The sequence below is a fragment of the Coffea arabica genome, chromosome 4e (genome assembly GCF_036785885.1).
Source record: "Coffea arabica cultivar ET-39 chromosome 4e, Coffea Arabica ET-39 HiFi, whole genome shotgun sequence".
NCBI lineage: Eukaryota > Viridiplantae > Streptophyta > Magnoliopsida > Gentianales > Rubiaceae > Coffea > Coffea arabica.
This window is the reverse complement of record NC_092317.1, coordinates 11,418,843-11,445,926: the sequence shown is the minus strand read 5'-3', so window position 1 is coordinate 11,445,926 and position 27,084 is coordinate 11,418,843. Positions and strand designations below refer to the sequence as shown.

The following is a 27,084-nucleotide window of genomic DNA, read 5'->3' as shown; positions in this document are numbered from 1 at the left end:
TTTCCTGATCTTATCGTATAAACTAGGCTTTACATGGTGGTATATGTCGAGTGTTTAATGGATTCAAGGCCTCTATACAGTTGTTAGTGACAATTGCACGGTACAATATAGACACTGATAAAACATAAACACTAAAACAACAAATATGGACACACAAACAATAAGTCATAACATGCACAAACACAACAAAAAAAAAAAATTCACTTGTTCGCTACAATCCATACTGTGATTGCAGAGAATTCGGATCCGTGTCTACCTCAAAATTTTCTGTAGTGGTCTTGATGTATATGCCTCTTTTTAATATTTTTCCTGTATATATGAAAAGTTTGTGTGCGTGCAGACTTGAACATTAACCTAGTTTGAGTTAGAGCAGAAATGAGATCACCAACATGTGCTCAACAATCCCTAGTGAAAATATTACCTTAAATTGAATGATTTTTATGACAAAGAAAACACTTTACTCAACACTTGGGGAAGAGTAAATTTCAATTTAGGAAGAAATTTGCATGTGCCAAGCTTGGGAAAGCTAAGTATGAAAGCACTGTAGCATAACCTTGATCATGCACCATCCAACTATTTTACAAAACATCACAGGCTAACTGCTTATTACACACAAAAAAACAGCGAACATGACAAACTGTTTCCCTGTTAGGCCATCAAGACAGATAGTTTTCTACCAAAGGACAATGATTTACTCTTACAGAGCCAACTAGGCCCAAGCATTCAACATATTGGAAAAATACAAGCTCATCTGACCAAGAACATGGGTTTTATCAAGAAACTAGTACTAATAGAATCTACGGATAAAGTATAAGTATACAAATTATTCTCTTTTGCCACTAACAAGACTTCAATTCATGCCATAATCAAGGTGTCATTTGCCCCACAACGAAATCGAGGCCATGTTCACCAACTATTAGATGCCATATGTTAAGGTTTTAAACAGGAGAAAAATTAAAAATTTGAAGACACCAAGTCTTAAGCATACAATATATGCCTGATACAATCAAAGTACTAAACAGTGAACAGAACTGTCAAATAGTGCAAAAAGAAAATTCGGTATCCCATGGTTTCATTAAAGTATAGATCACAAGAATGAGAAAAGGATAGAAAAGCAAATAAGCATGGAAAAACAATCAAAGCATTATTTGCAAGGACAAGATCTAGGAAGGATGGAGCAAAGGACTTGAATGCTAGAGTCTTTTATTCTACACTGACAAATCTAGTATTAAGTTTCCAGATATGACCAAACAACGTTTCATGACACACTTTATCTAATTTGACCTCAATCAAGGACAAGATAGTCCTGTAAAAGCACAAGATTGGCCATTACAAGCATGGGAATCATATAGAAAGCACTGATAGTACTTGAAAATTTTAGATATAATAACCACATACACACTGCAGTGGATTGTTTCCCCAATGTTATTGCAGAAAAAGAATGCATATGCATTTCAAAAAGTTAGATGCTCGTGTCAGAACTTCCAATGAACCTTACATTTCCATGAGTTCTATATCTGAATATATATTAGTATCTTATCAGGTTAAGATCTATAGGCAGAGACAAAACATCCACAAAAAATATGAAAATCTCGAACTTCTACAAAAGAATGAGCAACATTTAAACATAATGAATAACTTTAATTCAATCCCTGCACATGAGTTGCTCCTCCGGGTTATATCTAGTTTCCTGGGAGGGTAGACTTTTACTGGCAACAAAACCAAGTTTTTCAAAAGCAAAGTCTATCAACTGAACAAGATCTTCAGAACTTCCAATACTAGGATTGGTGAAATCACAGAAGATTGCATCCATATCACTGCATAAACCCATCTTTTCTTCGTAAACAATTTCAAATGGGCCATGCATCATACCATAATTTTTTTTTAGAGTAGTGAACAGTTCCATAAAGGAATGATCTTCCAAAATTTTACTGGGCTTCAATGAGAAGGCATGATGTGTACATACTCCAACAGATTTCATCTTTAGAGCTATACTTTGTATAGATTGAAGATTGAAAACTATATGTTGAGCTATTTGAGATGACCAGAAGAGGGGATTTTTGCCGGATCTTCCAAGATGGTGAAACTGGAACAAGTTGGCAAAAGCAAAACGCATCATAAAGACCAAGAAATCACGAAAATTCATGCCTGCCACCAGGAAAAGAAAGAAAATTGCCATGTTAGATTTGTATCCTGAGAGCACCTATATAGAGTATATAAATGATTAATGATCAAAAAAATATGAAAATATCTAAAGAGGATTGAGCACCATTTGGGTGCTTTTGGATGCCCTGTTCTGAAGAAACGAATTTTGTCTAAAACACACATCTACAATAACCCTTGGCAAAACACTCAGAAAAACTCTAAAAACAACCAAAAAAATACACATAAACCCCCAAAAATTACCCAAAACACTCACACTTCTAATACACCTTTCGCCATCAATCACCACCCCACCTCCCATGTGAACCTTCCCCACCCCGTCACCCCCAATCAGCCGGTTCCCCTACCCTTCCCTCCTACTCTTCCTGCCATCCCCTCCATCCCTTGATCTGGTCAAGCTGGACAAGATGTGGTCATGTGAAAGCGGGGGAGAAGACAGGGGAGAAGAAGAGGGGTAGTGGGAGCCAGGGAGGGAGCACAGGAGGAGGGAGGGAAGAATGGGGGAGGGGGTCACACGGGTGGTGGCTGGGAGTAGAGAGGGGGAAGACAGCTAGGGGGAAGGGCAGGATGGCAGGATTGGTGGTGGAGGTTGGTGAGGAACAATAAAGTAATTTCGTAATTTCACTACCTTCTTAAAACATCTCAATAACATATTGAAAACATCCTTAAAACATCACATCAGATGTTTTATGAATACACACATCTACAATTCAAGATTTACAAAAAGACCCCTAAAAAGACCTATACAAATCAACCCTTATAAGTTAACTTTAAAAAAAATCATGTCATTTTGATGCCAAAAAATGAATACCTAAACAAGAATTTCATTTAATTTTCCATCCTAGTTGCTGGCCATTATATATTGAATCAATGGTTCCAACCTTAGAAATAAAAGTCCAGGAACTTGATCTATCTGCTTGAACGACACGTCTCATAAAAGATCCATTACTGAGTCGTTATCATGAAAGATGGACCCAGTGTTTTACCAAAGCTTCACAATCTAAAAACCAAAATCACACATGTATAGTCCTTGGTAGTTATTCACAGCCCACATTCAGAGGTCAGATGCAATTCTACAGCAAAACCTAGCCTATATAGACCAGCTCAGCATCTGACCATTCCATCCCATGAAAAGATTCATATAGGCACCTTCCAACACGAGTTCCTAAACCTGTGCAAGTCAAAGTTTTAAAGTTAAGCAAGCTGCCAAACTTGTCTGCAGGAAAAGCAATCTAGCACTATGGAGCCACCCATCATTATCTCCTGAAACAACTGTTGGTCTAAGGCCAACAACCATTCACACATGATACCATCAGTCAAAGTGGACTATTGATCAACTACTACCCAATAAACTCAAGCTGGAGTCCAATAAGTGAAATGAACAATCAAAACATTGTAAAATTCCTGAAAATTCATGGACATAATCTACTTGAAAGATCAAAGTATCTAGCCAAAGTGAAACAAACGATAAATGGATATTATTAAATGCTCCAAATGCTGCTACCGTCTGTGTGCTGAAACAAACCTGTATTAGCTGCAAGATTCCTCTGACAAAGCCCCTCAAAATCATCGCAAATTTCCTTAATGTCTTCTAGTAAATCCCTTGCTTGCTTATAGTCTGTCAAAAGTATATCCCACTGATAAAACATGAAACACATTATTCAGAAAGTTTACCTTCTCCACTTTAAAGATAAAGGACTTGTTCTAGGTACAAATAAAGTTTGCTTAAACTTACCACCCAAGAGAGGTTATAGGCATTGAACCAGTTGTGATTGATTGATATTGTATCTTCCTGAAAATTACAATGCAACCATGATGTTAATGTTATTCATACACTGAAAGCCAATAGCATATACAAATGTCAAAGTAAAAGAAAAAGAAATAGACACACTTTCTTGGCCAATTGTGCAGTAGTTTCTGACATTCCCAATAATTTTATACCTCCTGGGAAAGACAAGAGAAATTCTTTTTTTATCTTTTTTTTTTTTGGCTCAACATGCTCAGAGTCCTGTTTTCCTGCACTCTTTTCAATGATTGATTTTTGTAGAACAACTGGAACCCCTAAAAAGTCTATAAACAATAAATCATCTACAAGCAGAATGAATTTTAGTAAACATGCACTAACAGTCTAAGACCACTAAGATTTTTAAGGACCCAAACCGTTCAGCCTTGAATGGTATAATAAGCTCACCCAAACTGCAACATTACCACAAAAAACATGTCTTCTGTTTCATGCAAACAGATAGTTCTTGGTATCAGACCAGTATCAGCCTACTCACATGTGCTTACCTTCGTACCAAGTTTTAACTCTTAACCTCAAATAAAAAGAATAAACAGACAGTATTGATATAAAATTAAAATGTGGATATACAGAAAATTTGCACCACCGGGACTCCAACAAAATGCCTCTGTAATCTTAGATGAAAAGACAGCAATGTCAGTAATTGACCCATCCATACAACAAGACACAATGACATTGCTAGTAGATATAAGTATCCAAACTTGTAGCAGATAAACACACAATCAGTTATTCAACTCTTCACACCTATTATGATTGCTCCCCAAAAGTGGGTGCAGAACTAAACTGGTAAGAATTTCACAGTAAATAGAATATGCACAACAGCTGGAATTTTCGCTTTTGACAACACAAGTGACCCATGGAATGATACCTGGTTATGAACTTGATGGTACCATCCACTAGGGACAAAGATTATCTCATTCTGTTCCTGAGTGCACTCCCACCAGATAGCCTGCATTTGGACGTTCAACAAGATAAAGGAAAAATGAAACTCAGAAAACTGAACCTTCATAGACAAAAGTTAAAGGAAACAACAATACATATAAAGCTCATAAATTACCTCTTTAAAACCGGGGAACTTTGTTTCACTAACATCCTCAAAGATATCATAAACAGCATTTGTCATGTACCTGAAAGAACAGAATAAACTTGTAAGTTATGCCATAAGAGCCAAACATAAAAGAATTTCATGGTGCATGCATCAGCAACAAAATTATTTATCATTTACCTCATTTTGTCAATTTAGAATTCAGAGACTTTCTTTCTTTGGTAAATAAGTGTGAACAATAGCTGATGTTCATAGACGAATTCCTTCCATTCCCTTTTATTGGGCCCTTGACAGGGCACATGGAAGTCTACTCACCTACCCTTTACTAGTTGCTTATCAAAATATACCAAAAATGCCCTTCTATTAGACAGCTCAGATTGGAAAGTCCTAGAAAATAAGCATATAATGAAATCACAAAAGAAGAGTAGTGCAGAGAAATAGCTAGCCAATGATCCTTAACTTGTGTAGTGGACAACTACCAAAGCAAATATTTTGGCGTAAAAAGATGCGATGGAAGAAATTGCAACCACATAAATAGCAAAAAGAACCAACTTCAAAATTACTATCTGTTGGCAACAAGCATTCAATCTTATTAGATCCACCTTGAACATGAACATCTTCATGGAACTCCTAGCAGGTGGTCTGGTAGTTGAAGAGATAAAGGTACCTTTTAAAATATTTTCTTCAAGTAATTACCAAGAATGATCCCTTCTTAGTGGGACTTTGATTACATGTAAGCCGGTATTCCATCTCAAATACTCTTTCTAGATGAGCTGCAGAGATTCTCTTCTAGAGAAGAGGTCAATGCAGCATCATCATTCGTAAGCTTAAGGGTTCTTGTAATGCAACAGACACTGAATACAAACTATATTTCCTACTTCACCTATTCTTCTCTTTCAAGAAGAGGGTATAAACTATAAGTGTTGAAATTCTCTTACAATGTTTATCAGCAAATTTTAGTAACAAGAAAAATGTATCTAGCAGTTCATGCAAATGCAAAATGACAAACTGCTACCTGTCAAATACAAGATGATGTTGACTTGGTGAGAGAAAAAACCATTGCTTCTTGCCACAAACGTTGGCCGACCAACTATATGACCTGAAAACATCCGCATGAAGAGGGGTCCAAGTACCTGGGGTTGAGAATAACAACTTATCATACTTGAGTTTCTATATGAACAAATGAAAACCAGAAGAAAGGCCAAGCTTTAAACCAAAAAACAGTGCAATCTTTGCCTTACAAGAAAGAGATCAAGACATCTAGTCTCCAACCTTTTGGTCCCATGTACACAAAACGATAATCAGAGCAACTTATTTCATTTTTCTTCTGGTAACTATCAGGATCAGTATGCATATCATATTTGTCAAGATACATGTTCAGCCAATCATCACAGAAGAACAATGGAGTTCTATATGCACAATATTCCGGGTACTCCTGAAAACAAGGAACACTAATTCAGACAACAAATACACCACCAAAAAACACATGAATTCGATGAATGCAACAAAGTGGAGTTTCTACGTTGGAACGAGTTCTGTTTAAATGACAACCATAGCTATCTGTCTGTGCCTATCCAGTCACAACTTCAGTCCACACAAATATTCATAGTAGGCTTGAATCTCCGTCCCACAATACATAAATCAAAAACAAGCATAACTACAATATTGAACAGACTTTAGCAAACGCTCTCAACAGCTCTATCCAATAAAAGTTTGCCATTCATCTACCAACACGCAGGGCTCCTGGTACTGGAAAAGAAACTCCTTTACTTCTATTAATCAAACAAACAAAAGTCAAGGAAGAGAAACGAGAGAAATCAAAAGGATACCTTAACAAAATGCCAATCTTTCAAGTACAGTAAAGACTTGTCATCAGAAACCTCATTACAAATACTCTCTCTGGAAGAACTAAGCTGAACCCATTTCTCGATAAACTCTGAAACAGACATTTCCAATCTCTTTTGCTCCATACATTCTCGAGCCCCACAATCTGCAACCTGCCAAAAAAAATCAAAATCAAAATTTTCAGTTGAAGAGTGAAGGAAACGAAATCCTGAATTTAAAATAAATGAAATACCTGGACTTTGGAATTCCCAAACTGAGTAGAGAAAAACTGGAGATTGGGTTTTCCATCTTCAAGAATCCAATCTTTACAGGCCCTCCAATCTTCCATCAATCCAGTGAGAATAACGGGTTGATTCTGAACTAGGTATTGTTGTACGAATTGGGTGTAACTCAAGTCTTTTCCATTCACTCTCTCCACTCTTCTTTCGATTTTCAGACCCATCTTTTCGTCTTCCCTTCTTTCCTTTCTGAGTTGTAAAATTCCCACTCCCTTCCCTCGTTTCGTTCTTCTGGTGGGCGCAAGGTTTCAGAGTTGGGGTGAATGCCCGAAAAAGACCTCAATTTCTTTGCCAAAAGACACTAATAATTTCCGACCATCTGTCAAGTACAACTATCACGTGTGTTTGGATTGAGTATGTTTGAAATATTATTGAAAATAATTACTGTAATAATTTTTATAATATAATATATGTAAAATTAAAAATATAATTAAAAATATAAAAAATAAATTAGAAATTATTGTGCGAAATATTATGTGCAATAATCCAGCATAAAGTCCTTGCTGCCTGAGGATACATTGTAATTTTACCGCCAGTTATCCTAACAAACACAAATATACGGTCAAAGAAACATGATCCAAGAGTAGGGTTGCAAACGAATCAAACCGTTTGCGAACAGCTCGAATCTGAGCTCAATTAGTTAACATCGAGCTCAAGTCGAGTTCGAACTGACTAAGACGAACTCGAATTTGAACTCGAGGTCAAAGATACTCAATTCGTTAGCTCACGAGCCAACTCGATTATATATTTATTTATTTATTATTTTAATAGTAAAATTACATATACATCCCTAATATTTTATTATTTGTTAAGAAAAATTATACTTTTATTTATTTTTAAAAAATAAAATAATTATTTTTTAAAATTTTTGAAGTTTGAACTCAAGTTTGAGCTTTATATTGAAAGTTCGTCAAACTCAAACTCCAATTTCATAAAATTAAGTTGAGACTTGACTCGATTAGAAAAACTCGACTTGTTTGCACCCTGTCCAAGAGTCAGGTACATATATTATGAAACACATACACTAGCAATGGTTGGAATTTTGGTGCAATTATCCGATTATTGTATTTTGTATATATCGACTCAATTTGAAAATACAATCACATCAATTTGTGAACGAACTATAACAACCATCCCCAATTACATGTATTTTTACATACGTCGACTCAACTTGAAAATACAATCGCATCTATACATCAAGTTGTGAAGGAAATATAACAACCATATCCAATTATATCTAATTGAACCAAATCTACCCAATTCTGTATAAAAGGCACAACTCCATTAACCCATTCAGATCTCGTACATTTCAAACACTTAAAGCCCGCCTAGAATTCGTACACAATCTTTTTTTTTTCTTTTGAATTCCTACACAATCAAATAGTTGGTCTCAAATACAAATTACTTTCCTAATTCCTTATTAGACTTTACCATTGAGACACTACTAATTTAATCATGGAAGGCTTTTGGACTAAATTTTGACCTCTTACATGCTTAGGATTTATGAATGAAGAACTTAATTGAGACTTGGTCCATCTATCTAGCACATTTCGTGACACGCTGTCTCAATTCTCAAACCATATATGCTTGCTCCTATGAACATAAAATTTGTGAATTTGGCTTTTCCCTTCACGTTCAAGAAAGAAAACAAATTGTAGTTGTTTGGCTGCATCCAAATCAGCCAGGACAGATAATTAGAAATACAATAACAATGGATTATCCACCACCACGAGTTCAAACGGGTGAACGGGTGAACAAAAAAAGGTCAAGGTAAATTGTCCACTAATTGTTCAAGCCACAAATTTACCTGTGAAGGACTTGCAATTTCTTTATCTGTTTCACGTAAGATAGCTGGTGCTAGCACCTGTAACACATTGATTACAAGTTGTAACAATGCTACTGCTATGAAGGATCATTCTTCTTATCCTCGTTTCATCCCTGATTTTTCTGCAGGTGCAACACTTATTCCACCACTTGATGAAGTGCTGCCTACTGTAAAGCCACAGATGGAGGATAGTGTTACAAAAAGATTTGTGTTTGATGCTCCTAGAATTGCTCACCTCAAAACAATAGCCAAAAGGGCAGATGTATTGCATCCTAGTCGTGTTGAAGCTGTTTTTGCACTGACCTGGAAATGTGCAATTCGGGCATCAGGACATCAGAAAAAGGCTATCTGCTGTAAGACAACTAATTAGTACCTCCAATCCATTGCCTGAACATACCATTGGAAACTTCGAAATGTCCGAATATGAAGGCAATGATATCATGGATCTTCAGGGATTAGTGGTTTTGATGAGAAAAGGTCTGAATGAATTTGTTAACAAGTTGCAAGATCATCATGATTAGGCTGCCATAGCCATTTTGCGGTCCAAAAAAAAAACATTAAACAAGTTGATCCAAGATGATAAAGATTATTACTCATCAATTAGTTGGTGCAAGTTTCCAGGATGGGTAGGTCCTATATTGCATCCAATCCACTGTACTAATGGATATGGATGATGGGCATGGAATAGAAGCCTGGATGAGCTTAAGGGAAAAAGACATGGCAGTGTTTGATAGGGACCAAGAATTGTTGGCCTTTGCCAAGGTTCAGGAACATGCATATATCTATCCAGCTTGCCATTCATCCCATCAACTCTTGAATTCCCTTTCGCACATAAAAAAGAATGGGGTTGGATTTTGCTGCTTTTTTTGGCTCTATTCCTTATTTTATTTTAAGACAAGTGCAGAAATACATTTGATGGGTGCATAGGCACATATGCCAAAATCTTAAGAAAATTTTCAAAGCACCACCACAAGTGAATGTAGATTATAGATTTATTGTAATTTGTAAAAATGAAAGTTAACAGAAAGTTATTTTAGAACGTAAATATGTGGTCAAAGCTTGAGGTGTATAAATGTAGCATGATGTAAATTTGAAAAAAAAAAGGAAAAAAAAAATATAGTTTTCATGATCTTCTAAATCTGAAAATGGATGAAATTGAAAAGAAGATAATTGATTTGTAATTGACTAATTATATGATAAAAGAATATTTGGATTCTATATTTTCCTAATGTGGAGAGTGCAAGCCTAGATTTTCGGTAGGGATGAATCACAAAAATAAAATAGAATTTTAAAAGACAATTAGGGTGCGTTTGATAAAACTGAAATCTGAAAACTGGTCTAAAATTTGAAATCTGAAGTTTGAATCCATTAAGTCATTAAATTATTAAGTATTAAACCTAATACATTTGAGTACATATCACATTCAATGATAAGTGAATAGCTTATTACTTAATTTTGGAAGTAAATTTTGTCTAGAAAATTCAGTACCATTTAATCAATTCAGATGCTCAATTTTTTATTATAAAAATTTCTGAATATGTTAAGATCTGAACTCATTAACTTTAAGTGTTGAATTGGGTTATCAAATAGGGCCTTAGTGCCTAATCTCATCGATAAACGAAAAGTAATTGAGAGACAATTTTCAACTTATATTTTGATAAAGAATAATTAAGAAAAAAATCTAATGGATAATTTGTCCAATTCATTGGGATACATAATTTTGGCCTCATTTTTTCATATATGGATACCATAATTAAAAGAAAGTATCTAAAAAATACGTGTCACTTGCTATTGAAAATGTGGGAAACAAAGAATGGCAATGAAAAGAAAGGAAAGTGTATATTCTACCACGATTTAATAAAACAAGGATTCTACATATATGATAAAGATCTATACCAAGGTAATCATAAAAATTTCATACTATGTTTGCTAAAATTGATGCACAGATCAATGATTGTCTAAGGCACTATGGATAGTATTATTAGTGCATATTATCAATTGCTTTTTTCCATTTTCTTTTTTTTCCCTTATGGACATGCTTTGTATTTGATTTTTGGAAAAGTTGTCACACGATGTTCTCAACTGTTTTTCCTTTTAGTTTTTTTACCTTTTTAAATCTTAAAAAAAAAAGAAACAAAAACTCAAATACCGAAATTGTATGAGAGTTGTATTTATGATTTTGATTTTGAACTTTTCTAAAATTAGCTTTTGTTACTCTAATCTCTGAAACAGTTTGACATTGATTGATCTGTCTTCGGAGAAGCATAATTGATTAAATTGAGCAGAATCATATAAAAAAAAAAAATCAAATCATCGTAGTGCATCTACAACATGTTACTAAAACGTACTCGTTGCAAAAGTCCAAATAATTTACGAATAGAATAGGTAATAGTGTTTAGTTATACATATTTATACTAATAATATAGTTAACTATCAATTATGGTTGCGAATTATTTATAAATAATTATTTATTTATACACTTTATTTTGGTGAATTTTTTAATTTCTATTATCAAAAATATAAAACCAATTCTTTTGAAAATGATACAAACTTACTCAAAATTTTAATAATATTTTCTCATTAGTTGTACACGTATTAGTGTATGCTCTGAACACTAGTACATATTATTAGTGTATGCTCCAAATTGAAGCAAAAAAAAAAATTTGAGGGCCATTATAAAGATTTCAAATTTTCAATTAAAGGACTCGTTTGACATACTTTTATATGGTCACTCCCCATTCAAAAGGAATTCATAAGCGAGTCGGTCAAATTTCATCACCACCCTCTCTGTATGTATATGCCACACCGACTTCAAAGAAGAGCAAGAAATCTCGAAGGTTTCTTGGGAACCTTCTTGGCTTAGAACATAGGAAAACACTGCCTCTAAGTTAATACCTCTGAGCAATGGCTGCTGATCCAAGTTCAACTTCTTCTGCTGTTCCAGGTCACGGAGACATGTGAGTTTCTGTTAATTTATAGCTTTCTTTATTGTGTTGTCATCTGAAGCTGAGTTTTTTTTTTGTGGTTTTTTGTTTACGTGTTTGCATGTAATTCTTGTGGTGCAATCCTTTTGTGTCTGTGGAAAACCACATATTAGTTTTTAGGTGAAATGTTTTTTTTTCCCCTTTTTGATACTGGAAAGATAGATGTTCGTTTGCAGTTGTTGTTTGATGTTTTTGAATTTGATTATGATGTTTCATGGTGTACAGAGGGAACCCTTTTGGTGGTATTGTTTCTGTTGTTAGATTCTGGCATGGTTTCTCCTCCAAACTTGAACCTTTTCTTTTGGGTTGGAAGTCTGGGTTTAACTTCTGGGATCAGGTTTTTCTTTAAGCGTTCTTTTCAGAAAAATTTTTAGAAAATTAGTGGTGTAGCAATTTTTTGGATAAGGGTGTACATGCAGATTGAAAAAAGTTGGTTGAAAAACGTGTGTTTCGAAGAATTGACTAAAATTTGTTTTGTTTTGGGTGACACCTATAAGGTTTGGTTTCTGGTTTTGAAATTAGAATGCAGAATATACAAACTTGAAATTAGAATGCAGAATATACAAACCAATTTATGTTAAAATTAGAATGCAGGATAAGTTAAACTAGCTTATAACAAGAGATACAGGGGAATAGTGCTCGCAAGCATGTTAAACGATCAGAGGATTTTTAGTCCCAAGTTAAATTTTTTATCTATTGGTGTCAATGTGCTGAGGACTGCTAAGTTTCTAATGTGATTTCTACACTTGTACTCTGCAAAAACGATGTTAAAAATCTCTGTCACCTCTTATATGCTCAAGCACATGTCTATGGTTGTACAAACATGCCAGATTGCTTAGTGAAAATAGTGTGTTTCTCTTTTGTATGTATCCATTTTGTTTTTGGCTTCTTTTTTTGGGTACATGTCTCATTTATTCTTTTTCCATGTCATGATGTATAAGCTTGATGATTTGTGCTTCAGCTTTGTTAAAGATGACATGAGTTTGTGGTTTCATACTCAAAAAACAATTGGTTTACAAAATTTAGGAAAAGTAATAAAAAGGATTACTCTACTGCAATTCTGGAGCGAAAGAAGTCCCCTAACAGACTTATTGTTGATGAGGCCACAAATGATGATAATTCAGTGGTTACGATGCATCCTTCCAAGATGGAAGAACTGCAACTCTTCCGAGGTGATACCATTTTGATTAAGGTAGATTCCTTCTTGGACACTTCTAGAAAAGGTTTGGAATAATTTGCTTTGATTTCAGCATTTACAAAATTATGTTTCTGAACAGGGAAAGAAGCGGAAAAACACAGTGTGCATTGTTCTTGTTGATGAACAATGTGAAGAAGAGAAAATCCGAATGAACAAAGTTGTTCGAGCTAATCTCAGGGTCCGTTTATCTGATGTTGTTTCAGTCCACCAGTGCCCTGATATCAAGTATGGAAAGCGTGTCCACATCCTTCCATTTGATGACTCAGTTGAGGGCCTCACGGGAAACCTGTTTGATGCGTATTTGAAGCGTAAGTCTATAGTTGCATTTGTGGTTGGAATTTTTCCATGATACCTCTAGAGGATAACTTAAACCTGATTCTATTTTTTTACGATAGGACTAAGTTTATAACATTACCTTTGTTTTTTATGCACCAGCATACTTTCTTGAAGCCTATAGACCTGTCAGGAAGGGTGATTGTTTCCAAGTTAGAGGCATGCGTAGTGTTGAATTTAAGGTGGTAGAGACAGATCCTAGTGAATATTGTGTTGTTGCACCTGATACAGAGATATTTTGCGAGGGAGAGCCTGTCAGGCGTGAAGATGAGGAGAAACTGGATGAAGTCGGATATGATGATGTTGGTGGGGTGAGGAAGCAAATGGCCCAGATCCGTGAGCTTGTAGAGCTTCCTCTGAGACACCCTAAGCTTTTTAAAGCGATTGGTGTTAAGCCACCAAAGGGTATTTTGCTTTATGGACCTGCGGGGTCTGGAAAAACGCTAATTGCAAGAGCTGTAGCTAATGAGACTGGTGCATTTTTCTTCTTGATCAACGGACCTGAAATAATGTCAAAATTGGCTGGTGAAAGTGAAAGTAACTTGAGAAAGGCCTTTGAGGAGGCTGAAAATAATGCGCCGTCCATCATATTCATTGATGAGATAGATTCCATTGCACCAAAAAGAGAGAAGACGCATGGTGAAGTCGAAAGGAGGATAGTTTCTCAACTTCTGGCCCTGATGGATGGCCTTAAGTCTCGATCTCATGTCATTGTCATGGGGGCAACCAACAGACCTAATAGCATTGATCCTGCACTGAGGAGGTTTGGTAGATTTGATAGAGAAATTGACATTGGTGTGCCTGATAAAGTTGGAAGACTGGAAGTTTTACGAATCCATACGAAGAAAATGAAACTTTCTGAAGATGTCAGACTTTATCCAGCTATTCATTCAGTGTTCTGTATGCAACTGCTTTTCTTTGAGCAATATCAGTAACTTTATTTTGTATTATTTGCAGGTTGACCTTGAAAGAGTTGCAAAAGATACACATGGATACGTAGGTGCTGATCTTGCTGCCCTGTGCACTGAGGCTGCTCTTCAGTGCATCAGGGAGAAAATGGATGTAATTGACCTGGAAGACGAGACAATTGATGCTGAGCTATTGAATTCAATGTCCGTTACCAACGACCACTTCCAAACTGCATTGGGAGCTTCAAATCCATCAGCCTTGCGTGAAACTGTAAGTGTTTCTTTTTTCCTTGTCAACCCCCTCCTACTTTCTGTGCGTCAACTTATTGCATAGCACATATAGAGATAATAAGTTTATTCCTTATGACCTGCTTAATTATTTTTAATTAACTGCCTGGGATCGGTAAATTTTGGGATGGTTTTCTTGTTGTATAAACTTCTCTGCCTGTACCCAAGAATAATACAGATGCATTATGTTGATTTGGCAGGTTGTGGAGGTACCAAATGTCTCATGGGATGACATTGGTGGGTTGGACAATGTCAAGCAGGAGCTTCAGGAGGTATTTTGTTGTTCAAAAAAAATTGGGATCTATTATTCACATGTCTTAATCTTTTTGGATAAAAGATTAGTGTTCGGACTTATCTAAGCAAGGTTGTAAGCCATTCAAGACACAATTACCTGTAAAACATAGCAAGGGCTAAAAGTTGGCTTGGTGATTTCTCTGTGTTATTTTTTCCTCGTACAGACTGTTCAATATCCAGTGGAACATCCGGAGAAGTTTGAAAAGTTTGGCATGTCACCTTCTAAAGGCGTTCTATTTTATGGTCCTCCTGGTTGTGGCAAGACCTTGCTTGCTAAGGGCATTGCTAATGAATGTCAAGCCAATTTCATTAGTGTCAAGGGTCCTGAGTTGCTGACCATGTGGTTTGGAGAAAGTGAGGCTAATGTACGTGAGATATTCGACAAGGCACGCCAGTCTGCTCCTTGTGTGCTTTTCTTCGATGAGCTTGATTCCATTGCTACTCAGGTATTGCCTCAATACTCAACTCTGATATCTATCAAACACAAGTTGGGGATTTTTTCATCTCTTATTCATATGATGTTTCATGGAACATTATCTTAATCCTTCGTCTACCTTTGACCTTTTCTCAGCGTGGCAGCCACATAGGAGATGCAGGTGGTGCTGCAGATAGAGTTCTGAACCAACTGCTGACTGAAATGGACGGCATGACAGCCAAGAAAACAGTTTTCATTATTGGAGCAACAAACAGGCCTGATATTATTGACCCTGCTTTGCTCAGACCCGGACGTTTGGATCAGTTGATCTATATCCCGCTTCCAGATGAAGCTTCACGTCTTCAGATATTTAAAGCATGTTTGAGGAAGTCTCCTGTTTCAAAGGATGTTAGTCTGTCAGCTCTTGCACGCCATACTCACGGATTCAGTGGTGCAGATATTACTGAAATTTGTCAGCGTGCTTGCAAATATGCTATCAGAGAAAATATTGAGAAGGTAAAGAGTCCCGATGACCTTTTGTTGAATTTCTGCTTATTTCTTTTGATTTTACAGACAACAAATTTATCTTCACCAACCTGTGAAAAAAAAATCAAATTTCCTTTATTGAGCTAGGACTTCTGAGCTTAATGACTAATGTTTCTTCATCTTCTGTTTTAACTTCTTTCACAAATCTATTAGGATCTTGAGAAGGAAAGAAAGAAGAGAGACAACCCTGAAGCCATGGAAGAAGACGACACAGATGAGGTCTCAGAGATTAAGCCTGCACACTTTGAGGAGTCGATGAAATTTTCCCGTAGAAGTGTCAGTGATGCAGACATCAGGAAGTACCAGAGCTTTGCACAGACATTGCAGCAGTCCCGCGGACTTGGTACTGAGTTTAAGTTTGCAGAACGACCTGCAGCAGCAACAGCTACTGGAGCTTCAGATCCATTCTCCAATGCCAATGCTGCTGATGATGATGACTTGTATAGCTGAGGCTTCTAATTTATTACAGCAGCTGTTCTGTTCCAACAGCCTTGACTGGAATACTTGGCTTTCTTAGTTGTCTTCTTGTCTTTTAATCTGCTCTGTTGTTCTTTCCCTCTGTATAGTGAGCCTTCATTGCTGGATTGTTTTCTCACATTTAGGTTGATGAATATACCAGTAAGCTAAGTTTCTGAAATCTCAACTTATCCTTTATAAATAAACCTATTAGCAAATGTGGATTAATGCCCTCATCTGTAACTACATTTCTTCTTTGAATCAATTTGATTTCAAACCAAACGGCTAACCCTACAAAGGCCAAGTATGTAAAAGCCTAATCAAAGTTGCTTACTTTAAATGGTTTAACCTTAGTGCAATCTTACTAAGCTTATAAATATTGCCTAGCTTAGATTTGGCAATTAACTGAAAGCCCAGTAAATCTAAAGCTATGGCCAGAAAAATTTTGGACAGAAGCAATGTATGGTTAAAAATGAATAATTGGTCGAAAAATTTTCCCCCCAAACGGCAAAAATGCATTTCATTTCACTGAACAGTGAAAAAACAAACAAGGGCAACTGCTCCTACAAGTCATTCTTAGCTGCTATACTCAGACAAGAGGGAAAGGACTCCTTCCACCAAGTTTCCTTACAAAGATTTGTGGCAAATTTTGCCAAGTTGTGTCTGACAATATTGTTAATCCTTCTAGTGAAGGAGGCTGCGCTATTGATTATTGATGAAGTGTTAGCTTTGGGTAAAATTTAAGGTTGAGATTTATCCGGTTTAGCACTAAGTGACGGATTTAATTGACTTGTGTAGTAAATGTGGGGGTTGGGGCTATTGGACATAAATTAGATTATAGTATTTTGAGTGATAGAATTATTGGAATTTATTTTGATTTAAAGTGGGGTGTCTGCTTGATTTTTGTGGTGGCGTTGCTTGGAAGAAAGCAATCATCATAGTTGAATTTTTTTCCCAAACTTTTATTTTTGGCAGAAAGAGTTTGTTGGTTTTGGTGTTGGAAGAAAGGCAATCGACAAAGCTCTTTTTATTTTTTCTTTTTACCTTTTTGATAAAAAGGGTAGTTTAAGATATTTGAAAGAATTGGTAGCATATTGGGTCTATTTTTTTTTTTTTTTGAAGCATAAATAGTGAAAATAAAGGAGGTGAGTACAATTTTTGAAACCTAAGAAGAGCTTCCTGAAATTGTTTACACCAAACCCTCTCGTGGGCTGGATATCAGATTGATAGGTATTTTGCACTTTATGATCCACAATCAAGTCTTCCCATAATCAGGTGCGCGTGTGTGTGTGTGTTTGCATTTATTTTATTTCTTGTAATTATTTTGCTTTTTGGCAGGCTCAAACAAAATTTCCCATTTTGGCTGGAGTATCTAATGAAGCTGCTCTTACAGGACAGTCTAACTTTCAATTGCTACACTTTTTCCCTCTTTTCTTCTGCAGAAGAAGCTAGGAAATCATTGCTTTCCTAAAATTGTAGAATCTAAGGTACTATACCACGTGAACCCCTTCATTCATTCATGTGATGGGAGCCCTACAATTTCTGTGATCTTTATGGTGTACTTATGTCCCAAGTTGGGAATCTTTCCTGTGAACTTTCTTAGCAATTGAACTAAAAATCCCTTCTTTTTGGTAATATTTTAGAACCCTAATTGCTCAATCTGAATCTAATCATGTGAGCATTACAGTAGTATATATATAGTATATACAAATATGCATGAATATATCATTAACTCTTTATGTTAGGGTCACGTGCCTGGCTGCAACAAGTTTATTGTCAAACAAATACTATTATAGAGCCAAATTTAGTTTTTAACTTCTTCCTATTTCCTTCACATGTATGAAAACACAAGCAATTTGATACCACAATCCATCCTTGCTTTGCTTCTATACTTGGGTTCCAGAGTACCTTCATATCAATTTTTCATCAAGATTTTATGTGAACACAAATGAGTGGAGCTGTAGTTTGCTGCATCAAATTAATTATCTATAGTTAATATGAGGTATGGATTAAAATCAAAGGTGAACATTAAAAATCAGACTAAATTAGTGTCTTCATTTCAATGAAAATTGAAAATGGTAGTTAGTGCATTTTGACACAATCATACTTTGTTCTCAATTTGGACAAATTTGTTAATATCCCTTCAACATTTTCTTCTTTCCTTGCTCTAGATAGCACTTCTAAGAACATCTGTGTATTTTAATTGTTTACAAAATTTTCATGTTTTCTCATCTCTCTTCATCCAAACTAAGCCTTAGAATGTAGGTCCCTGACATCAAGAAGCTTGTGGTTGTGCTTTACCCCTCACTTAGCCATATAATTAAATTGGATAAAACAAATGCACTACATCATTATCTTCCTATTATAGCCAACAGCCTAGCTCTTGAGCCGTTGGTACCACCAAGACATTTAAGTTTTGGTGGGGATTCAACTCTTGTCTCCCATCTTGTCATTTAATTGTAGCTTCTTCCGACGGGATTTCGTTGGCTCTCTCTCTTTAGACTAGGTTAGAGTAAGTTATATAAACGTTATCGTTAAAAAAAAAATTATCTTTCTATTATAGGAATGCCGACTTGATGCTAATGTTTCATAAAGATAAAATCAACGTACATGTCTCAAGTCTCACTTGGTGTAACAAGAATAAGGGTCATATGTATTATTATGCCTACACAATAAACAATTATATGTAATTACCATTAACATACAAAAGCAATATGTTTTTTGAAACCAAGATGGGAAATTTTCAAAATAAAAACCCTTCATCTTTTCCTATTGGATATATACAATTCATTTACTTTTTTTTTTGGGGTAGAATATGGCTTCGTGCATTTTGAAGCTTGGCAAAAATTTGTCGAATTTTCAAATTTAAGTATTGGGCTAGAGAAGACCTAATGACCAAAAAATTTACATGGTAATATAAAGATCGAAACAAATAATTCACAAGTTCAAAAATATATAGTATGAAAACACTTATTTTCCCTAATGATCGGATTTGTGGTTGTAACATAAGATAAGATCCTTGAAGGTTCTAATTATCATTCGACGACTATTTTTGTGGGAGCTCTCTCATTCTTCCAAAAGGAGAGAGAAAAATCATCCTCGAAAACCCTCTTTAACATTTTCTGTGTACAAGACAGATGCTTCTGTCCATCAACACATCCTCTCTGCTTTTCGTTGAAATGATAGAAAAGGGCCTCAATCCAAATAAACCAAACGAGAATTGAGATCAACCTATTTTTTCTGAAATACATGAATCCTAGCTAGACATGCACACATGAATGTTTTCCACTTTTCTCAGCGGATATGATCTCTACAAGATAATGATTAGTACTGGATAACCTATATGTTCACGTGCATAATCTCAAGGATTAAGTCTTTAACTAAACAGGTAGACGGTTGAATTGGATGGCAAAGCAAGAAGAATTGTAAGTAAAAGATCATGAATTCAAGACCTCCGCTTATCCAAAAAAAAAAAAAAGTTTTTAACTAAATTTATATGAAAATCTTTTGCAATTCTTTTGTTAAAGTTTAATTCAAGCTCAATTGTTTGTGGCATTAATGGTGTTCCTGTATGAAACTCAACCCCAACATTAGTTAGCTATTGTCTTGTCATGTTTATTAAGACATGAAGGACTTAGATTAGATGTGAACATAGAAGATCCAATCATGAGGACAACAAAAGCAGATTCCCTAACTGAAAAGAAACATGTTAATAATTGCAATTTTGTTTCTTTCTGATGTTTGGTTTGATCTTTTAGTTTCATCAATAATAGAAGTTTGTTCAATTGAATCATACAACTCAAAGAACAGGAGAAAAGTTGAAAGCAAAAGCCCTCCAATAACATCCACATTCAAGAAATTAATATGCTGAAATTCACACGCACTTTCACAAATTTAGCCAGTTAGTTGACCCTCTAAATTATTGGAATTGCCAAAACTTTACCATGGAAACGTTCAATAGTACCAATATAATTTGTTTGTAAAGAAAAGGACAGAAACAAGAAATTTCCACTTGTGAAACATTTGCTATTTGATTTGACACCAAGATTGATAGCCCCGTCCACTAGGAACAATTAGAATAAATGCTAGGTGGCTATACATTCTGCTCATCTAATTGATCTCTTTGATCAAACTTAACAAAAATAGAAACTCTATTTCTTTTCAACTTTACATCAAATTATTAGATCAAGCATCATCAATCCTATTCTACACCTAATAAATTAGAAACTAAGCAGTAAAGAATTATTGGTTTCTTGAATTATAACTAGTTGATGAAGAAGAATAACCAAAGGAACAATTAGATGAGCCTTGTAGCTGCAACAACTGAGCTGGTGTAACTGATGAAGACGTAGTCGAAGAATTACACAAAGAAACTTCTCCAGGACTTCTACCAGATTTATTGGCCGGTTTCTGGACTTCGCCGGCAGCCGCCGCCGCCGAGGGATCATGATCTTGTCGGATTTCCTTCAATAGAGCCACTACATCTTTCATTGTTGGTCGATCTTCAGCTCGATTGCTGGTGCAAAGCAAGGCTATTCCCAGGGCTTGCAACATTTCTTGAATTTGTGTGTCTGGATGGCCTTGAAGCTTTTGATCAATGATGTCTACTGGATCTTTTTTGGATTTTAGATGGTCACGAACCCATTGGATTAGGTGTTGGTGTTCAGCTGGGAATGATGGGTCGACTGGCTTTTTACCAGTTATGATCTCTAGCAACACTACTCCATAGCTGAATACGTCGCTTTTCTCTGTGATTTTCAGCATGCAGCCATATTCTGCAATACATGAATAAAAATAGTTAATAAACTAAGACATATAACATATCCATAATCATTTGTTATCTCATTAGAAATAATAGTTTATTTATACAATTTGATACTTTATGACGTTTTACTATGTGATTGACAATTTATTGGGGAAGAGTCAAACAACTTGCTTCTTAAGGTTTATATTTGATATAATCTTGTATATTTCTACATTTCAGTTCTCATGCTATGATGCACAATTATTTTTAAATAAATGTTAGGCATGAAATAGAAATGAATAATTTCTTTTTTTTTTCTTATGAAGTTGCTTGAAAGAGAAATGATTAAATTACTTCTAAGGCCATGCAATAATCTCACAGAATTCAGCACAAATCAAATTTTTGCCCATATATTAATTTCCTTAAAGGCAATGACAAGACACAACCTAGTACACACTCTCAAACATCCAAAACCACACTACTGCAAGTGTGAGTTCTTTTTCTTATTTCTACTACCTTTTTCTTTTCTTGCAATTAATTAATCTGCTTAGAATTTAATTTTTATTACTACTTTTTTTTTTGTTAGTATTTACTATATAACTAGAAGACATAAGAAAAGGCCAAATGAATTATCAATTATGGTGCTGCTGCAGTGTGGCCATCCATCCTGCCCTGCTCCTGCAATCTAGTGTGACTATTGGCTAATGTTTTAGGCCAACATATCAATCAGTCCTCTTATTGCTTAAGTTATTGTCATGCTTTGAAGACAACAACTTAGCGGTATGGCTATCAACTATTGCTGCCAAATATGTGTGGACAAAAACTCTTTGCCATTATGCTTTGAAGCTATCACATGACTTCACATGCTCAGCTCACAACACCCTATTTTTATCATCCAACTAATGATAGAATCAAGAATCAAGATAAAGATACAAATGCAGTTTTCAGGTTCCCAACAGGACCGTTGATTGCTCCTCTCGCGTTTCTAACATTAAAGTTGTGCCCCCAATGCTAGGATTCATTGCTTAGACTTGTCCCTTTTTTTTTTCAAGTCTTTCAAACTTTAACCAAGAAGGCATAAACATCTTCTTCCTTTTTTCTTTTTTACTTTCAACAAGCCTTATAAGGAATGTTGGAATAAAAAATATTACGCCTTCCAAGTCCTAATGTTTAATACCTACTTCACGTACAAATCTATCTAGTGCAATCCTCATTTTTAGCAAGAAATAACTCTTGTTGTATTAGTGTCACATAGTAAAGTACGTTGACGAGTAATAAAGTATACATAGTTCAGACTGATAAAATTACTAATTGATTACGTCGGAATTCAAAATAAATCTAGGTAATTTGCGAAATTGATACTCTGAAAAGTAAAGTAAAAAAGAGGGAGGAAATTAAATTTACCCGGAGCAAAGTAGCCGTAGGATCCAGCAAACTGAGGATGAGTTGAAAATGACCTATTTTCATCCTCAACAAGCCTAGCAAGGCCAAAATCTGCTAGACATGGCTCGTATCGATCCCCTAACAAAATATTGTGTGCCTTCACATCACGGTGGAGGATCGGGGGTCGACAGTCATGATGCAAGTAAGCTAATCCCTCAGCAACCCCTAATCCAATCTTGAAACGAGTCTCCCACTCGATCAACAATCCTCCTGCTCCGCTTGCACGACCGTCGTGTAACAATGTGCCTAATGTTCCATTAGGCAAATAATCATAGAACAAAAGCTTGGTCTTCCTATTAGCAGCCCAACCCAACAGTCTAACAATGTTCCTATGTCGAATTCGTGCCAAGGTTGCTATCTCCGATGAAAATGCCGATGCCGATAACTTGTCTGATGCTCGGAATCTCTTAACCGCCATTGATAGCCCTGATGGAAGGATTACCTGATATACAATTCCAGAATGGCCTCGACCAATAATGTTGCTGGGTACCAAGCTCTTAAGAACGTCCTTGATGGACAAGTCAAGTTTTTGGTACACCGTGACTTCCCACGGTGGGCCCATTTCAACATCGTCGCCGTCGCTGTCAACGTGGCACTCGTGGCCCAACAGGCCCCGCTTCTTGTTCCCTAGGATGATGAAAAGTGCAGCCAAGAGCAGCACACATGCGGTGCAAAGCAGCACCACCATGGCCACCCTTGCACCTTTGCTCCGCCTTGCTGCGCCACCCTTATCGGCGGAGCATTGGTTACCGGAGAAGCAAAGTTCTTGATTACCGGCTAAGACGCTGAGTGGGAGCTTTGAGAAGAAAGGAGTGTCTGGCACGCGGCCGGAGAAGTTGTTGTAGGAGATATTAAGCACCACCAGATTCTGGAGGTCGGCCAGAAAATGAAGGTCACCGGTGAGCTGGTTATGAGAAATATCCAGCACGCCAAGTTTATCTAATGCTGCAAATTCTGATGGAATGTTGCCGGAAAGACTATTCCAGCTCAAATTTAAAGCAATCTCCAGCGCTGGAATCTTGCCTAAACTAGCTGGAATCTCGCCGGAAAATCCATTGCTGCTTAAATCAAGTAACTGAAGCTTTAAACAAGAACCCAATTGGCTGGGAATTTTCCCGGAAAACTTATTTTTCCCAAGAACAAGTTTTGTGAGTGAATTCAAAGAGCCTAGACTCGGGCTCAAGGACCCCTCCAGAAGATTATTTGAAAAATCAACGAACTGGAGAGAAACTAGCCGAGTCAAATTCTCAGGCAAGTTCCCGCCAATTGAATTTGAATGTAAATCAAGAAATGTAAGATTCTGGCAGCCAGAGATCTCTGGGGGAATCAATCCAGTCAACCTGTTTGATCCCAGGTCAAGAAAATTCAAATTCTTCAACTTTCCAATGTCCGGAGGAATTGAACCTGTGAGTTGATTGTCACTCGCCCGAAATCGGATCAACGACCAGCATTTTCCGATCTCGGGAGGAATACTACTGGAGAGATTGTTGGATAAAAGGAGTAACTTGTTGAGATTCTGTAATTCAAAGATGCCTTTTGGAATAGTACCAGTCAATGAATTTTGTGACAAGTCAATGGCCTCAAGGTTGTGACATGAGGACAATGAAGATGGAATATCCCCATTCAAACGATTAGCCCAAAGAAATAATAAAGTTAGATTTGACAAGTTTCCAAATTCTGAGGGGATAGTACCTGTTATCTGATTGTTATCGAGCTCGATAAGGGTTAAAGCAGTACAGTTTCCGAGCTCTGATGGGATCTGGCCCGATATCTGGTTGACACTTAGCTGCAATTCTTGTAACAGGCTCAGATTCCCGAATGTCATTGGAATGCTGCCTGTTAAAGAATTCAACGAGGCATCAATGACGACCAATTGCTTGCAGTTTCCTAGCTCCGGAGGGATTGTACCGACTAAATTGTTCTGCCAGAGCAAAAGGTTCTGAAGATTCGGAAGATTTCCGAGCCTGGTCGGGATTGAGCCGGTGAGGGAGTTCTCGTAGAGGTAGATGCTTTGGAGAGCTGTGCAATCTCCGAGTTCTGGGGGGATTTGGCCAGATAAAAGGGAGGTGTAGATAGCAATGGTCTGGAGATTTTTCATGAGGCCGAGGGAAGAAGGTAGAAATCCTGAAATGGAAGTCTCTGCCAAGCCTAGCATGACCAAATTGGTACAGTTTCCAATTTCCTCTGGGATTGAGCCTTGAAGATTCTTGTTACCACCAGCTCTGATCACTTCAAGTTTTTTTAAATTTCCAATACTCCTCGGAATTGTTCCACTGAGCTGATTGTCAAAGAGAGTCAGCGAAGTCAAGCTTGTCAGATTCCCAATTTCGTCGGGAATGGATCCTTCCAGCCTGTTTGAGTTCAGATGGAGTTCTTCAAGGTTGGGAAGATGGAAAATCTCACCTGGCAGTCCACCAGTCAATGCATTCTCACTCAGGACCAAGAGCCTTAATTCTTGAAGACTACCGATTTCTTTCGGAATTGAACCACTTAGATTAGTCCCAAATAAGACGAGCTTATTCAGGGACAACAATGAACTGAAATTATTCGGAACATTTCCAAATAAGTCCATGTTCTGCAAACTCACTTCTGTCACTTCCTTGTTGAAGTTGCATGTAATTCCAAACCATCCACATGGAGTTCCATCAGTTGAATCCCAGTTACTCAATGCCTGAAGGGGTCCATTTAAGCTTCTTTTCCAAGAAAGAAGTGCTTCGCCCTGTTGGTTAACGGCGAAAGCCTGTTTTGTAAGGTGAAAAACGGAGATGAAGAGGAAGAAGAGGAGCCATATATTACCAGGCATTAGAAACTATATGCTCCAAACTCCAATGTCAGGCAGCAAAGAAAGAAGGTTTGGTTTGAACCTAGGGAGGAACAATGTTGAGAGAACAACAACAACCAAATCATGTCTTGTAGGCTATGTTTTCAATTTAAATAGGTGGTTATTTAATATAATTAATAACAATAGTATATAAGAAAGACCCAGAATCTCCGGATCCAAGAACAGCTAGGCCGTTATATTTTATGCAGAGAAAGAGAGCTAGATGGAATTTTAGATGGGTGATTTTGGATTTGTTTTAAGGTGGTGGAGATGAGGTTGTTTGTGGGTGGGGGTGGAGATTGCAGATTGCTCAGAGCTTCTTTTTTATTGGTTAAGTTGCGGAAAGATTGCTCAGCAGTGACTAGTGACTTTGCCCATGAAATTGCTCAGCAGTGACCAGTGACTTTGCCCATGAATTCTTTATTGTGTACTTTTATCTCATCACATGCTACTGTTTGGCATTTGTATCCATCCTGCGGTCATATATCTTGGATAGTTTCATCCCATCTTGGATTTATTCATAGCACGAAGCATCAGCAGTTTTGCATATATTGGACAGTCACGTCATTTTCAGCTGGTTAACACCTAGAAATCCAGTTGACTTGATCAATTTTGCCCACAGTTAGGAGGGCAGAGCATTTATAATACACACTCATAGCAAGATGTCATCAAAAACTGGGATATGCATCACCGAAAATTTGATTGGATAAATCTTTTAACTCAACTCGACCGATATATCGAGGGGAAAAAAGAAGAAAAAGTTAGGAGCGGAAATAGTCCAATTTTCGCCCATATACGGTTGTTTTATGTGCTAACTTTTCTTTGTAAAACTTCCAAATTTTGTCAGTAGTTATATCCACCAAAGGAAAGAAAACATAGGAAGGGTACTGTCAATATGTGGAGGTAAAGTTGGATCTAATCTAGATCTAATGCCGAGCAGAATCTTTTGAAAAAATAGCAGTAAGTTCCAAACTTGATCCATAGAAAACGACCAGATCTATGACACAATTCGACTGATAAACCTTTGTAAAATAGCACTACTTAGCTTGAATGGAACAGCCATTGTATTGTCAGATCAGAGTGGAAACATTGTAGGAGCTTTATTGGTTAAAGGCATTGAATATAGGCCATATGCATACAGATTTTGATCAGATTTTTTAATACTGGAGGCTAAAATCTGAATTGGACAGGTTTTGTAGTTGTTAAGATAGGAAATCTGTCTATTTCTGAGTGATTGGATATTGTCCAATTAATTGACTTCTTTGTATGAAAGCCACAAAATCAGAAAATCTTCATTAGTATGTCTAATACGTGGCCTAGTGTCCATGTACTAAGGTTTTTTTTTTCTAGTTGTACAACAAGGGCTCACATGATGTCGCGTGAGAATAGACTTTGTTGAGAATAATATCATTGGGATTTCTTCATGATAAGATTATATGTTTAGCCACATGTGTTGCTTCCCTCGTGACTGTAGCATGCATTCGTTGTAATTTTTTACTTAAATTATCTTACAAGGATGTCGATTAGGAATCTAAGCACACTAGGGGAGAAGAAGGGTTGCATGTGATGAGAGATAAAGAGAGGTGATGTTAGTTTAATAAGGTTCATTTTTAGACAGCTATTTTAGTATTAGACAATTTTGTAACCCTGTACTACATAAATTTGTATAACGGATATCTAACGATCGCTCGTTTATT

General features: G+C 36.5%; 3 protein-coding genes across 4 annotated transcripts; 1 reads left to right on the top strand and 2 right to left on the bottom strand.

Annotated features, from left to right (window-relative positions):
- Positions 1–1,598: 1,598 nt before the first annotated feature.
- LOC113742738 (arginine-specific demethylase JMJ20) lies at positions 1,599–7,424 on the bottom strand. 2 transcript variants are annotated; one of them, XR_011813632.1, is made up of 10 exons: positions 7,087–7,424; positions 6,839–7,006; positions 6,282–6,444; positions 6,025–6,142; positions 5,022–5,091; positions 4,833–4,913; positions 3,899–3,955; positions 3,689–3,800; positions 2,420–3,334; positions 2,035–2,148 (listed from the first exon to the last, which is right to left on the bottom strand). XR_011813632.1 is itself a non-coding variant. In XM_027270680.2 (9 exons), the coding sequence occupies exons 1-9, from the start codon at positions 7,294–7,296 to the stop codon at positions 1,646–1,648; spliced, it is 1,482 nt and encodes a 493-aa protein (XP_027126481.1). In that variant the 5' UTR covers positions 7,297–7,424; the 3' UTR covers positions 1,599–1,645. The 2 variants fall into 2 exon arrangements, 1 of the variants encoding a protein (XP_027126481.1); XM_027270680.2 differs by lacking the exon at positions 2,420–3,334 and having other exon boundaries at positions 1,599–2,148.
- A 4,285-nt stretch (positions 7,425–11,709) lies between these two features.
- On the top strand, positions 11,710–16,560 carry LOC113742762 (cell division cycle protein 48 homolog). The gene is made up of 9 exons (XM_027270712.2): positions 11,710–11,914; positions 12,968–13,133; positions 13,219–13,447; positions 13,575–14,338; positions 14,430–14,651; positions 14,869–14,940; positions 15,127–15,408; positions 15,534–15,893; positions 16,077–16,560. Exons 1-9 carry the CDS (start codon positions 11,862–11,864, stop codon positions 16,371–16,373), a joined length of 2,445 nt encoding a protein of 814 aa, XP_027126513.1. The 5' UTR covers positions 11,710–11,861; the 3' UTR covers positions 16,374–16,560.
- Positions 16,561–20,384: 3,824 nt separating this feature from the next.
- On the bottom strand, positions 20,385–25,512 carry LOC113742870 (uncharacterized). Its single transcript, XM_027270881.2, has 2 exons — positions 22,528–25,512; positions 20,385–21,154 (listed from the first exon to the last, which is right to left on the bottom strand). Exons 1-2 carry the CDS (start codon positions 25,367–25,369, stop codon positions 20,622–20,624), a joined length of 3,375 nt encoding a protein of 1,124 aa, XP_027126682.1. The 5' UTR covers positions 25,370–25,512; the 3' UTR covers positions 20,385–20,621.
- Between the last annotated feature and the right edge of the window lie 1,572 nt (positions 25,513–27,084).

Bases quoted from the DNA above. Each gene is read 5' to 3' on its own strand.
- LOC113742738 (XM_027270680.2), bottom strand. From the start codon at position 7,296: ATGGGTCTGAAAATCGAAAGAAGAGTGGAGAGAGTGAATGGAAAAGAC. The intron at 6,445-6,838 runs GTATCCTTTTGA...CCTTGTTTTCAG, and splicing joins AAGATTGGCATTTTGTTAAG to GAGTACCCGGAATATTGTGC. The intron at 2,149-3,688 runs GTTTGTTTCAGC...TCCTGGTGGCAG, and splicing joins GAATCTTGCAGCTAATACAG to GCATGAATTTTCGTGATTTC.
- LOC113742762 (XM_027270712.2), top strand. From the start codon at position 11,862: ATGGCTGCTGATCCAAGTTCAACTTCTTCTGCTGTTCCAGGTCACGGA. The intron at 14,339-14,429 runs GTCAGACTTTAT...TATTATTTGCAG, and splicing joins AAATGAAACTTTCTGAAGAT to GTTGACCTTGAAAGAGTTGC. The intron at 14,652-14,868 runs GTAAGTGTTTCT...TTGATTTGGCAG, and splicing joins CATCAGCCTTGCGTGAAACT to GTTGTGGAGGTACCAAATGT.
- LOC113742870 (XM_027270881.2), bottom strand. From the start codon at position 25,369: ATGCCTGGTAATATATGGCTCCTCTTCTTCCTCTTCATCTCCGTTTTT. The intron at 21,155-22,527 runs GTAAATTTAATT...CATGTATTGCAG, and splicing joins CTACGGCTACTTTGCTCCGG to AATATGGCTGCATGCTGAAA.